Source organism: Entelurus aequoreus, linkage group LG20 (assembly GCF_033978785.1).
Source record: "Entelurus aequoreus isolate RoL-2023_Sb linkage group LG20, RoL_Eaeq_v1.1, whole genome shotgun sequence".
NCBI classification, from domain to species: domain Eukaryota; kingdom Metazoa; phylum Chordata; class Actinopteri; order Syngnathiformes; family Syngnathidae; genus Entelurus; species Entelurus aequoreus.
The window spans coordinates 30,727,638-30,742,035 of NC_084750.1; the positions used below are offsets into that span (position 1 = coordinate 30,727,638).

Below are 14,398 nucleotides of genomic sequence, written 5' to 3' on the forward strand. Positions count from 1 at the left end.
AATGATTTAATTTAATTGTACAGTAAATAAATTGACACATTTTATAGCACAATTATGTACTTAATTCCAATTATAATTATTCAATGACACATTTAAGTAATTATTTAAAGATGATTTAAAGATTTAGTGCATCCACAAAAATGTGTGAGGAGATTCTGACTTTACCTCAAAATAAGCCTGACTGAACATTAGACAAAACTGTTATCAAGTTTTGAGCAAAGAAAAACATATGACGTACATTCAGGTAAAACATTTAAAAATTGTCTGTTTATGATTTTCTGACAATAGAATTATATTTGTGTCAACATATTTGGCTCTTTTTTTTTAAGTTGAATTGAATTATGACAATGTTTATTAATCCACTAAATGACATAAGTATAAATCTACTTTTGCAAAAAAATGTGATCGATATTAAGATGGTTAACAATGTCACATGTCAATATTGACATAAAGATACCCGTTTTCAAAGAAATGGCACAATTGGCTCTCAGGTTTTTATGTCGACAAAAGCGGTCGATGTCAGCTTAAAAACAAAAACATGGCGGATCAAGACTTGATGAGTTGGTCAACATAAAAAGGTTCCAATGTATAAAGAACTTTCCACTTTATAAGTGTGTCATAGGTAGCTTTTAGCTTCAATGATTCCACACTATGAATATTACAGTAACAGCATTCAGTCAATTGGAGCATGAATGTTACGTTGGTGCAAGATGCCTCTCACGTGCAAACAGTGGCCCCTCACACTCCTGATCCCTTTTTGAATATCATAATTTTTTTGTTTTTATTCATGTTTTAGTGGAAGTAAGAGTAGAGCAGTCTAACAAATACTTCTAAAGTCGTACAATTTAGAACCAAAATTGCACTAAACGTTATTGCATCATTTATTCAAAAAAATGATGCGTGTACAAGTGTGTGTTTTGCTTTTTCTTTGGGTTTTTTTAAACTAAGAAATGAAATATTGAGCAGGAAATCATCACATATGCTTTATATGTCCTGGTTGCTCAGTACAAAACTTGACAGATGAAATGTACACAACAAAGTCAAGTGTGTTCATCACCATCAAAGCTAAGGGCGGGCTATGGCTGATCGTGATTGATGGTCATGATCAATTTCAGTTCGATTACACCTGTTAGCATGTTAATTTGATCAAAGATGGTGGTAATGTCCGTGAGTGCTCCAATTCCGATTGTACTCGTCAGTACTACAAAAGTAAACAGAATGACTGAACTTGGAGCAAAACGTGCAGATGAGGGCAGCGACATACATGAATGACTAAGAGCTATCCTCCGAAGATGAGGGTATTGTTGAGGAAAAAGCTAACTCAATCAAGCCGATGCACAAAATGTGTACAACACAACAAATGTGTTTAATCATTTGAAAAAGTATCACACCAAAATAGAAAAAAGCATTAAGTATTTGCAGCTTTCTACTGCTGCTAGGACATGCATTATCTTGAAACTTTCTGTATTGTTATCAAAGATGATGCATATTTGCAAGAAGCAATGATATTGGAAAAGTACAATTTGAAAAGTCTTCATTATCAATTCATTACAATTTGTTTATTTTGGATTCTGCATCACTGCACAAACACTCAAGACAGTAAAATAGTTAAGTTATTTTATGTTTTTCTAAAAAAATGTTTTTACTGTAGAGTAAAAATTATACATACAGGTACTGTATATAAAGAGAAATCTTTGTGCTATTGGCTGGTGTGATGTAGTAGAATTTCTGACCTTTGAGCTATATTTCGTGTCTATCAAGAATGTCTACTTGTTTCATTTCTCTTCTATTCTATACCATTGAAGGACCAGATGTAGGACAAAGTTGAATATGGAGTCGCTCTGACCATTCTACAAAATGTTTTGATTGTCTAAGCATGACTTAGGGATTCAAGGATGCTGCAAAACAAACATGTCGAAAACAACGGGACCTTGGGGCATGGGGAAACAGATAAAATGGCCAAGTGACAAGGACTAAGAGAGATTGCTTGATTCTTGTGTCCTCCGGAGGACATTTGTTTGTCTGCATGGGCAGCTCAATACTTTGCACTTTTGACTATGGGTAAATAAACTTTTTGTACTAAACTCACTTTTGTTGCTGGTTAAGCTTCGGACAATCCACTACAGTGACATTTTGGCTTTTTCTCATTTTGCCTTTTGCTGTTTTCCCCCCATTTTTGCTGTTTGTGTCTACTTTAGTTAGAGCCAATGACAAATGAGTCACAAGGCTGCAGATGGCCCTTGGCCCGCACTTTGGGCACCCCAGGCCAGCTCTTTGTAACCTTAGTGTCACGGCTGGTTACACCAGGCCGTACCTTATGTTGCCTTTGTTAGTGTTCTCCTGTGTTTAGTGCTGGTTCCTGTCCTGCGCTCTTATTTTGGTGGTATTTCCTGTTGTCTTGGTGTTTTTTCGCAACTACTTTACTTAGACTTAGACTTAGACAAACTTTAATGATCCACAAGGGAATTTGTTCCACACAGTAGCTCGGTTACAAATGATGGAAAGGACAATGCAGGTATAAAATAGACTAAATATAGCAATATAAAATATAACATATATACGTAATATTTACTTAATATGTGTACAGTATATGATGTATACTGATATATTATATTATATGTTTATATCATATATACAATGTATAACAATGACCATGTACAATATTACAGTATGTGTAACAGCTGCAGCATAAAATAGAGAGTAGATCCAGCAGAAAATAGACATTATAAACAATGAGAAGTAGCTAACATAGAAGGGGTCAGGTAATAGACAGATATATCTATTGCTGTATGGCAAGTGATTATACAGCTGGATGGAGTGCGGAATGAAGGAGTTCTTGAATCGAACACTGTGGGAACGAAGCTGAAGGAGCCTGTTGGAGTATGAACTCCGCTGTCCCTCAATTGTCTGGTGGAGTGGGTGGGCAGGATTTACGCCAGCCTTCGAGCACTTTTACCCTCACCTGTTTTCTGTTTGTGATTAGCACTATTTAAGTTGAGCTTGCGACACCGTTAGTTTGTCGGGACATTATTCTCTGTTCACGGGTGACGAATGACTATCTTTTTTGATGCTACGCACTACTTTGTGGACGCCGTCTGCTCCACCTTCACAGGAAGTGTTTTTTTTTGCTGCGTTCCAGAATTTTGTTTTGTGCCGCTCAGAGCACTTCCCTTCTTTTCTTGCTTTTTGTTTTGTCTGTTTAATTAATAAATACCCTTTTTTACTGCCCGCTGCTACCTCGTTCGTCTGCACCTTCCACAACGCATCGCTTGAGATTAATTGCTGAGATGTGATATGATGAAGGGGTAAGATTAAATAAGATTTGCTTCTTCCAACTCCCTTATATACCTTTTTTAAACCTTTATTTACCCAGGAAAGTCCCATTGAGATTGAGAAATCTCTTTTTCAAGGGAGTCCTGCACATTCATACACCAGTGCAGGTGCCACTGGGAGCAAGGTGGGTGAAGTGTTTAGCGCAAGACATATCCACCGTGACAAGGATGGCGGAAGCTGGAATCGAACCTGGAACCCTCAAGTTGCTGGCACGGCTGCTCTACCATCCGAGCCACGCCACCCGACATGTTGGACTGAAAATCATTTTACAAATACAATTACTGCTCCTAAAAAATATATACAACAAAGTCAGTACTTTGGAGCAATGTTTACAGCACTTTTTTGGGAATTTCCGTTCACAGTCATTGTGAAAGACATTACTACGGATGTATCTTTTTTTAATGCATTCTAAATAGTAAATAAATGTGATTAAAGTGAGATTACAATGTAGCCAATGGAAGCCGCTCTATTCTGCCAATAGAGATCTAAAAAAAAAACATTCAAACACCTCGATTAAATTACAGTATATACATAATATAAGTATATATGTAATGTAGTAACAGGCACATTTACAATAACATTTACATATTTTGATCATTTTAAGCATGCACAGCGTATTAATTTCAAAAACGCATTTCAACGTTCGCTTTTTATTTTTATTTTTTTATTACTACTCACTGCAGACTTCATGAGAGCCAACAAACATAATAAATCATCACTTACTGTACAAGGCCTGCTGTCATTAGGATGCCGACTGCTATGATGTTCATATATTCCCATTTAAATGAAGAATGACTTCTAATCCTCGCAAAGAAAAGGGGTGTGAGACCAAGTGTCTTTTCGTGTCGTTCTCGCTATTTCCGGGTCTAAATTTGCTGTCAATGTGCACAAACTTGTCGGTATACGTCCTGGTTCTTCTACTATCCTGGTGAGTGGCATGATTTATGACCTAGAATAAAGTTTGACAAGCAAGGAAAGGAGGAAGCAGCTGATCAGTCGATCATGTCAACATTGGCACACAAGCTCGTGATCATGGCGCCGCTATAAATATTTGTCTGTGTTAGAGCTTATAATAACAATATCACTAATACTTGGTTAATACTGAGGTTACAAAATGTAAATGGAGTATTGTTGGCACTTTTTGGATGGTTATTTATTGGGTTTTATGGGCAAAATAAAAATACCTCCCAATGGCGCGTTTGTTTGATGCGGTTAGATTTTTTTTCTGTGTCGTGTGCACGTCATGCAACGCACGTTTTGGGGCGGAACTGCTGTGGTGTGCGGTTGTAAGCCGGAGCACATCCGTGGCTTTCGGGGAATGAGCTCAGGGTTGGGGCCAGTGTTTACATTGACAGGATGCGTGGCTGGAGAGCGGCGAGGCACACAGGTGTGTTTATTGGGTTAAAGTACATGACTGTTGTTCATTCTTGTCTCGTTCACTCTCTTGTCAAAATACATTTATTATTCCTAATATTTTCTGGATCCACCAGTAAAGTCCCAAAGATTGACTAGTGGATCACAATTGATAGGTCGACAACCGCTGCTCTCGGGGGTTTAGCTTTTAGTAGAAATCGTCCGATTATTGGATATTTGACATTTTGACAAATATCTGTATCGGCCTTTTTTTTTTTAAAAGTTTTTAGTAGAAATCGTCTGATTATTGGATATTTGGCATTTTGACAAATATCGTATCTGCCTTCTTTTTTTTTTTTTTTTTTAGTTTTTTGCAGAAATCGTCCCGATTATTGGTTATTTTGCATTTTGACAAATATTGGTATCTGTGTTCTTTTTTTTTTTAGTTTTTTGCAGAAATCGCCCGATTATTGGATATTTGGCATTTTGACAAATATCGGTATCAGCCTTTTTTCTTTGTTTTTAGTAGAAATCGTCCGACAAAAATCGGTATCTGCCTTTTTTTTTTTTTTTTTTTTAAGTTTTTAGTAGAAATCGTCCGATTATTAGTTATTTAGCATTTTGGCACATATCAGTATCTGCCTTATTTTTTTATTTATTTTCTTTTAGTAGAAATCGTCCGATTATTTAATATTTGGCATTTTGACAAATATCGTATCGGCCTTTTTTTTTCTTTTTTTTAGTAGAAATTGTCCGGTTATTGAATATTTGGCATTTCGACAAATATCGGTATTGGCCTTTTAATTGGCAACTAAAACAGAGCTACATTAGCAGACCCAATATATAGACATTTTATACCAGTTTTGAGTATTTAAAAAAAATAGTAAAGTAGGTAATAACCACTGCTCAAGCCCCAGCCCTTTTGCCCTGCATGAGAAATGTTCCCTTTGGAGCCCATTAAAAAAAATTAAAAAAATGTATAATTTAAAAAAAACAAATTACATAAAACATTTAATAATTCTATAATACTTCTACCCAAATATGTTTGGATATCTGACAGAGCATTTATCTCACCACAGCCACCCCCCCACTCCTTTTAATGTCACCTCTGCTTACCTGTCAAAAGCGTTAACTTTTGCTGGTAAATTTACAGTCCCGTTTCGTTTGTTTTTGCTAATGCAGCTGTTTAGTCGCTTGACAAACCTCCGCCTGCAACACTCGGAGCGTGGGTTCGTTAAAGCAGCGCAGCAAATTTTATGCTCCGTGATTCATTCAAATAACAAGGCGACAGAGATGGATGGACTTGAAGACGACAGAAAAGATATGTCTGCCAAAAATCCAAACATTGTGTAAATATTTTTGACAAATATAATTACATAAATTAAGAAGAGCAGGCAGTAGCTCACACATTCTCATACTTTCTGTAACATCCAGGAAGAAATTATGTCAGCCATCTTGAAAAATGTCTCAAACATAAACTATGTGAAAGATCCCACAATTGTTATTTAAATGTTCACAAAATTTCAGGGTTCCTCACCAGGAAACTTTACAATGTAATAAATATAGAAACTGCTATAAAATTGTATAAAATTGAGTAGATGGCGAGTTGTTGTGGTGTAGATAAATCCCACATTTTTACCAATTTCCCAGATTTTCCATATTTTGAAATGCAAATGTTGATACTACTCTGACCCGCAGCATTAGACACACCTAAAAAAGTTGTTAGTTTTTGAATTTTTTTTTAACATTTATTGATTTTATTTCATTTAATTTGTCAGTTTCAAATGGAGGCAACACGGTGGAACAGGGGGTGAGTGTGTTTGCCTCACAATAAGAAGGTCCTGAGTTCAAGGGTCTTTCTGTGTGGAGTTTGCATATTCTTCTCGTGACTGCGTGGGTTCTCTCCGGGTACTCCGGCTTCCTCCCACCTCCAAAGACATGCACCTGGGAATAGGTTGATTAGCAACACTAAAATGGCCCCAGTGTGTGAATGTGAGTGTGAATATTGTCTGTCTATCTGCGATGAGGTGTACCAGGTGTACCTTCTGCACGGATGCAGCTGGGATAGGCTCCAGCACCCCGAGCGACCCCGAGAAGGACAAGCGGTAGAAGATGGATGGATGGACTATCAAATGGTTCAAGTCAGTCAAAAAATGTTGATAGTTTAAATAGGGATTTCTTTTTTAATTTCAATTAATCCACTTTTAATCTTTTTTGTCACAGACTAAAAAATGATACCAATAGAGTTTATTTTTTGTTATAAATTGATCTACAGTATACAGGTATGTCTCTCTTCTTTTTTTTTTTTTTTTTTTTTTTTTTAGAAAGGATACAGTGTTATGCAAAGGTGTATTTATAACAATTTTAAAGACAAATAATACTGTTTATAGTTCCGGCCAAGAGTGTGGGGGGCACAACATGTTGCGTAACAGAAATAATTGACAAGCACTGCTGTAGAGAGGGAGAAGAGAACATTTATCTGTTGAACAGTCTCAAAGTCTAACGGAAACATTTTTTAACAGTCACCTTCACAGTTATACTAGCTAGTTTAGCGGTTTCTTTTTATTCTATGGGTGACAGACCCGATGCATTCTTCAAAGCTACTGTGCGAAACAGAAGCCTCTCGCCCAAACACAGAACATGCACGAAGAAGTGCATGTGATAGATACAGTATGTCAATTACTGAATGACAGGGCACTTCATATGACATTTTACCGCAAACCTATTCCTGACTGCCTGCTGCTATGTTTTGGACAGGAACATATTGGCAACATTTCCCTCATATTTACACTGGCTCCTGTGAAGCATAGCCCTAATGCTTGTCTTGTAAAGTTGAGGTATCTATGTTCGAGTACCGATGAAAAACAATTTTGGAAGGTTTATAAATGTATTTTTTCTTGATGTTAAAATAGTTTTTTGCACTAATAAAATACATTGCATAAATTATTTCCAGTGAATTTGTTTTAGTACAAAACATGCATCAAATTATATTTAAGTTTGATTAAAAAATTCAAAAAATTAGTTTCACATTATTTTTTTAAAAATTGTGAAATCAGTGTGTATTAGAAATAGGGGCCTACAAAAAATTCTGTTTAGGGCCCATATTTAGTGGCCGTAGTGCTAAATCTAATATTCCAGTAATATTGTATCTCAGTACTTTGTCATCATAATCAGTCGATTTGAAACCCTTTAAGTTCACTTTTAACAAGGCATATTATGCATCCAGTTTTCTCCCGAGGGTAGTATAAGGAATCGGATCGATACTAGTGTGATGAGATTGAGATTTTTCACTTTCTTTGTTTTTTTTTAATATGTTAAAATTTTTTGCTGTTGGTATATTATTTACAAACTCAGGGAATATGTTTTTGAACAGAGGAGGGATTTGGGGGCAAAAAGCCAAGGCTTTGAAAAAGAAAAGCCAATAAAAATGTGTGCTTTCCAACAATTGTATGTAATAAATGGAGAAAATTGTATTATGTTGTCTTATATTGTGTTTATATTAGAGCTGTCAAATTCAAAGAGTTAACACATGTAATTAATTTTAAAAAATTATCACATTAATAATGTATCAACACAGATTATTCACCCAATTTTTTGACTGCACATGCTTCTTTTACTTTAACTGTGAATGGTTACCTGAAAGAGAGCTTAAGTTGTTATACGGTCAGTGATCAGGTCAATGCATACGTTAGTGCAAAGATGATTGAGGAAACAGACTGGTGTGCTTTGGGAAAATGTTAGCTTCAAAACACACTCTGATGGGATTTGAGATTATACTCAGGTTTTGACGCACATTCAAGAAAAACATTTTTTTATATGTTTGTGTGAGAAATCCTGATAATAAAATTGCATTCGTGTCAAAATATTGGGGTCTTTTTAGAGTTAATTTTTAATTTTGCAAGCAGAGGATTTACAGAGATTAAACAGGACTAATCAGGATCCAAAAGTGTGTGATTAATCTGATTAAGACAAGTAATAGCAGTAGTTTATACATTGTTTAACTGCTCACAAATAAGTGTGTAGATAAAATTTGTTGTTTGCCTAAAATCTGTATCATTTCTTTAAAATGATTATAATCGTGATCATAAAATGTAACACAAAATCATTAAATAAAACATTTTGATTAAAAACTTGCACCAGCATCACCGGCCCTGGATTTACTTGGTATCAAATCGATACCAACATTTCCCGTATCGCCCAAAAATGTTTCAGATCCAGAGTGTCTTGTTTTGGGTTAAAGCCAACATCTCTGATTGTTTACATAGAAACTGAGTGTGCAATATTTGGTTGAAATTGAGCTCAGCCAGAAATCATCAATAAATAAGGCACTTTGTTGAGAGTTACTCACAGTCTAGGTTGGTTTTCTTGCGTTGATAAAAGCCATCCCGTGAGTTCTGAAGTGCGTGTTCAGATCGGTGGCCTTCTCAAAGTGTTTACCGCACACCTTACAGTTCAAAGCGCCGTCCTCCTTCTCTGTGTTTGTATGCGAGGACGGCGATGCCGCTGCAGCACAACCCAGAGAATCCTCATCAAGCTTCCTGCTGTTGAGAGGAGACGAGGAGTCGGAGCAGGCGGGAGTTTGCTGTTGGTCAGAGACTGCATCTTTGACTTTGTGGGCGATAAAAAGGTGGCGTGAAAGCGAGGAGGTGGAAGTGAAGCAGGCGCCGCACTGCACACACTGCTGCCCGGCGCCGCCCTCCGCGGCTACTTGATGCTGGCCGATGTGCGTCAGGAAGGTGGACTGGTCTTCTGTGGTGAAGCCGCAGGGGGCACAGCGGAAGCCGGACTCCGGGGGAGAGTAAGGGGCTGGAGCGGAAGAGGGTCGTAGTTTTTTCACAGGAGTAGACTCGTCTTCGTGTTCCTTCTTAACAGCCGCTCTGCGTCCACGGCGGGTCATCAGAGTGCCATCGAGTTCCGAGGAGCTGTCTGCCTCGTCAGTGGCTCCCTGCTGAGATGACCTCATTTCACATTTGACACTTATTGAATTCAAGTTCATCAACAACTCTGCTTTTACACAAAATACTGCTGAGCTTTGATTGATACCAGCTGGGATACTCAAACTTTTTTGACTAGGGAACACATACAGTGGAACTCGATTTACAAACCCCTCCATTTGCGAACTTTTCGGTTTACGGGCTTTTAGATTGCGCCAAATACAGTAAGAAGGTCACGGTTTATCTGACATACCGTATTTTTCGGATTATAAATCGCAGTTTTTTCCATTGTTTGGCCGTGGGTGCGACATATACTCCGGAGCGATTTATGTGTGAGATTATTAACATATTACCGTAAAATATAAAATAATATCATTTATCTAATTCACGGAAGAGACGAAGCAAAATGTCAGCAATCGTCACACACACGTCAACCAATAAGAATTCGAAGGGGGAGGGTCATGGCAGAAGTGCATTGTGGGTCATGGGATGCTAACTGCTATATGCTACTGCCGTAGCTATTAAAATGGATCATTTCTACATTGGCGGTAACTTATAAAAACTGACAAGGGTTGAACAAAAATGGCACCGAAAAGGAAATCATATACTGCAGATTACAAGCTGGACGTAGTGAAATATGCAGCAGAAAACTGCGATCGAGCAGCAGAAAGAAAGGACGCTAGCGGCGCATACCAGGAGCGACAACGAGAAAGAACATTTCATCGGATTTAGCGATCAGGAGTGACAGATTGTTTGGTAAACGTATAGCATGTTCTATATGTTATAGTTATTTGAATGACTCTTACCATCAGTGGCGTGCAGTCACTAGAGGCAGGGGAGGCACGGCCTCACCTGCCATCATGGAAAGAAAAAAAAAAAGTAAAAAGAAAAAAAAATTAATTAAATTGTTATATGTATCCAGTGATTATACTAAAGTTATTTTCCATTTAACTTCACCAGTTTTAGATTATTTTTATTTTTATTTTCACATTTGCCGTTCACATACTGAGAAGAGACGGTGCAGTGATCAGCAGTCAGTTGAGGCACGTCACTGCGTTGTGCCTCAACATGGATTGTGCACAATGACTCGGCTAACTGCTGGCCTGCTGTGCAGTGAGACCGTATTGCTATATGAATTATATTATACATTTCCATAGTTTAGTTAGCTGAGGTATATAATGTCCAGTGTATTTTGTCAACAACTGTATGTGTGTAACGTATTTCTTGTGCTGAGCGATCCTAAAACTGCTGCGAAGACACACTGTGTGAGGCTCGTCTCATAACCCCGCCTCCTGGTGCCAAGCACCTCCGCGGCAGAATGCACCGCCCGACGGGAGCGCCACAGCCACACCAACCAAAGCCCACACCCAAACCCTCCACGTGCAAGACCGAATCCACCCAAAAAAAGTCACTTAACAATAAGCCAAAAAGTGCAAAAACAACAATGCTCGCGGTGGAGGAGCCGCGAACGACCGCAGGGACACAACATTAGGTACACCTGCAGACTGCAGCACGGATGTCATATTTCATTCATTCACAACTCTCCCAACACGAACACCACTGTTCCCGCACTTATAAGTAAAAGGTAAGACCATAATAACTTTTTTTTTAATTGAATGTGCTTTTTTGTGTGCTACAGTTTGTAAATGTAATGTTAAAGTTAAGTTAAAGTACCAATGATTGTCACACACACACTAGGTGTGGTGAAATTTGTCCTCTGCATTTGACCCATCCCCTTGTTCACCCCCTGGGAGGTGAGGGGAGCAGTGGGCAGCAGCGGCGCCGCGCCCGGGAATAATTTTTGGTGATTTAACCCCAAATTCCAACCCTTGATGCTGACTGCCAAGCAGGGAAGAATGCTGGTATGAGCTTTTAAACATAACCCGTTAACTGCTGCCAATCAAATGGTGAATAAGATACTCTTTAGGGTTCATATGTTTGTAAATCTGACTGTGATGATGCAGTGCCTCACCAGACATTAACCTCACCGCACGCCACTGCTTACCATAATAGGTTACGTTAACATACCAGGCACGTTCTCAGTTGGTTATGCCATATGGCGTACACTTATTCAGCCTGTTGTTCACTATTCTTTATTTATTTTAAATTGCCTTTCAAATGTCTATTCTTGGTGTTGGATTTTATCAAATAAATTTCCCCCAAAAATGCGACTTATACTCGAGTGTGACGTATATATGTTTTTTTCCTTCTTTATTATGCATTTTCGGGCGGTGCGACGTATACTCCGGAGCGATTTATAATCCGAAAAATACAGTCAATGGAATTAATTGGGGGGGGGTGACTATCCACTTTATCCGCCAGACGACGCTAGAGTGTTGAATATCTTAGGATGTGTTGTGTGGCAAATCCAACTTTGACCACAGCGTCAGTTGCTATGTAGAGTGGCGCTTTCCATCATTTTCAGCGGACTGCATTGCAAAATTATTAACCCCCCACCTTCCTCTCACGCAAGATCCACCCAGGAATGGGGTCATATGAATCCCTTCCCTACTGTACGCCTTGGTGTGCGAACCATGTCTCGGTGTACGAATGCTTTATTCATTCATTCATTTTGTGTGCCGCTGGGGGCACTGCCGCTGGGGGCACTGCCATTTTGGGGACATCACTTCCTGTACAGTACAATAAACATGAGGCACGGCCATTTTGGAGAGGCGTCACATCCTTTTTATGCAGTCCATTACATTTCAGTGCTATGCGCCAAGCTTTGTTGACTGTATTTTTCCTACTCAATATGGGTCCAAAAAAGCCAAATGCTTACTGTAGACTTAGAAAGGAGAGGGAACCTCCGTAAAAAGAGAACTCGCCTTCGGAACAGTAACACATTGACCCTCCTCTCTCTCACGCCACTCCTTGCCTCAAAGTTTTTACTTTTTTTATTATTATTGTAGCAATAAGGTTAACGTTTTTGAGAGAACCAAAGGGACTTTAGTGTGTATGCGCCTTCAGCTTGCTTTTGATAATAGGGAGATGGTTAATCCATTACCTTCTTGTTATGTTTGTTTGATATATATATTAGTGTCTTTTAAAGTGTGCATTCTTTTACTAAAATATGGACTTTTGTCGAGGCTAGAAACAATTTTTAATGTTTACATTGTTTCTTATGTGGAACTCCGCTTCACTATACAAACTTTTCGAATAACGAACCATTTTAAAGAACAAATTAAGTTTGTGAATCGAGGTTCCACTATACTGAAAAATTAAAGGACGCAGAGGCCATTTTAACATCCCACATTTTGTAAATAGTTTAAAATCAACAAATGTAGATCTGGTAAAAAGTTTTGCATATACTTTTTTTAAAAGACAGAACAGCCTGCATGTCAGCTCTGTTGTTAAAGATAACAACGTATTCTATACTGTATTTGTATCATTCTTATCAGTTAAAGGGGAACTGCACTTTTTTGGTAATTTTGCCTATTGTTCACAATAATCATGAAAGACATGACGGATTAATAAAAAAAAAAATGCATTTTAACTATTAAATAAACGTAAATAAAAGTCAGTTTACAGCGGAGCCAATGGGAACGCCACTATTCCGCCCATAAAATCCAATAAATAACCATTCAAAAATCAATACTCCATTTACATTTTGTGACTTGGATATTAACCAAATATTACTGATATTGTTATTATAAGCACTAACGCAGATAAACTATTTATAGCGGTGCCGTGATCACTACCGCGTGTCCATCATTGAGTGGTCTGCTGCTTCCTCGCTTCATTGCTCCCTGTAAATTTGCTCTTGATTATAAATCATCCATCTCACCTGGACAGAAGAATCTGAGTAGGTATTCCGACAAGTTGGTACACTTAAGACAGCCATTTAGGACCCGAAAATGGCCAGGACGACACGAAAAGACACTTGGTCGTAGCGTGCGCCATCCTTACTTCCTTAGCGGGAGACATAGCAAAACATGGCTTATGCTAACGCTAAGGAGAGCGAGACATTTGTTTCAAAGAAAATAAAAGTGTTGTCAGTATTTGGTTTTGCGGCAACAGCCGTGGAACAAATGACTGCACGGTGCAACGTTTGTTTCAAAAAGGCATCCACATAACTAACTTGTTCCAGCATCTGAAACAGAAGCCTCCAGTCGAGTGTGGGAAATACAAACCCTGTTTCCATATGAGTTGGGAAATTGTGTTATATGTAAATATAAACGGAATACAATAATTTGCAAATCATTTTCAACCCATATTCAGTTGAATATGCTACAAAGACAACATATTTGATGTTCAAACTGATAAACTTTTTTTTTTTTGCAAATAATCATTTACTTTAGAATTTGATGCCAGCAACACGTGACAAAGAAGTTGGGAAAGGTGGCAATAAATACTGATAAAGTTGAGGAATGCTCATCAAACACTTATTTGGAACATCCCACAGGTGAACAGGGAAATTGGGAACAGGTGGGTGCCATGATTGGGTATAAAAGTACAAACCCCGTTTCCATATGAGTTGGGAAATTGTGTTACATGTAAATATAAACGGAATACAATGATTTGCAAATCATTTTCAACCCATATTCAGTTGAATATGCTAGAAAGACAACATATTTGATTTTCAAACTGACAAACTTTTTTTTTTTTTGCAAATAATCATTTACTTTAGAATTTGATGCCAGCAACACGTGACAAAGAAGTTGGGAAAGGTGGCAATAAATACTGATAAAGTTGAGGAATGCTCATCAAACACTTATTTGGAACATCCCACAGGTGAACAGGGAAATTGGGAACAGGTGGGTGCCATGATTGGGTATAAA

General features: G+C 38.0%; 1 protein-coding gene across 2 annotated transcripts in view; it reads right to left on the reverse strand.

The window, feature by feature from the left end:
* Positions 1-7,142: 7,142 nt before the first annotated feature.
* LOC133636189 (zinc finger protein 687a-like) overlaps positions 7,143-14,398 on the reverse strand; it is a 52,356-nt gene continuing 45,100 nt past the window's right edge. The window contains exon 11 of one of the 2 annotated variants that reach the window (XM_062029955.1): positions 7,143-9,631. In XM_062029955.1, coding sequence (XP_061885939.1) covers positions 9,038-9,631 — 594 coding nt within the window. In that variant the 3' untranslated portion in view covers positions 7,143-9,037. Of the gene's footprint in view, positions 9,635-14,398 lie in introns of both variants that reach the window. The other variant, XM_062029954.1, reaches the window with a different exon arrangement.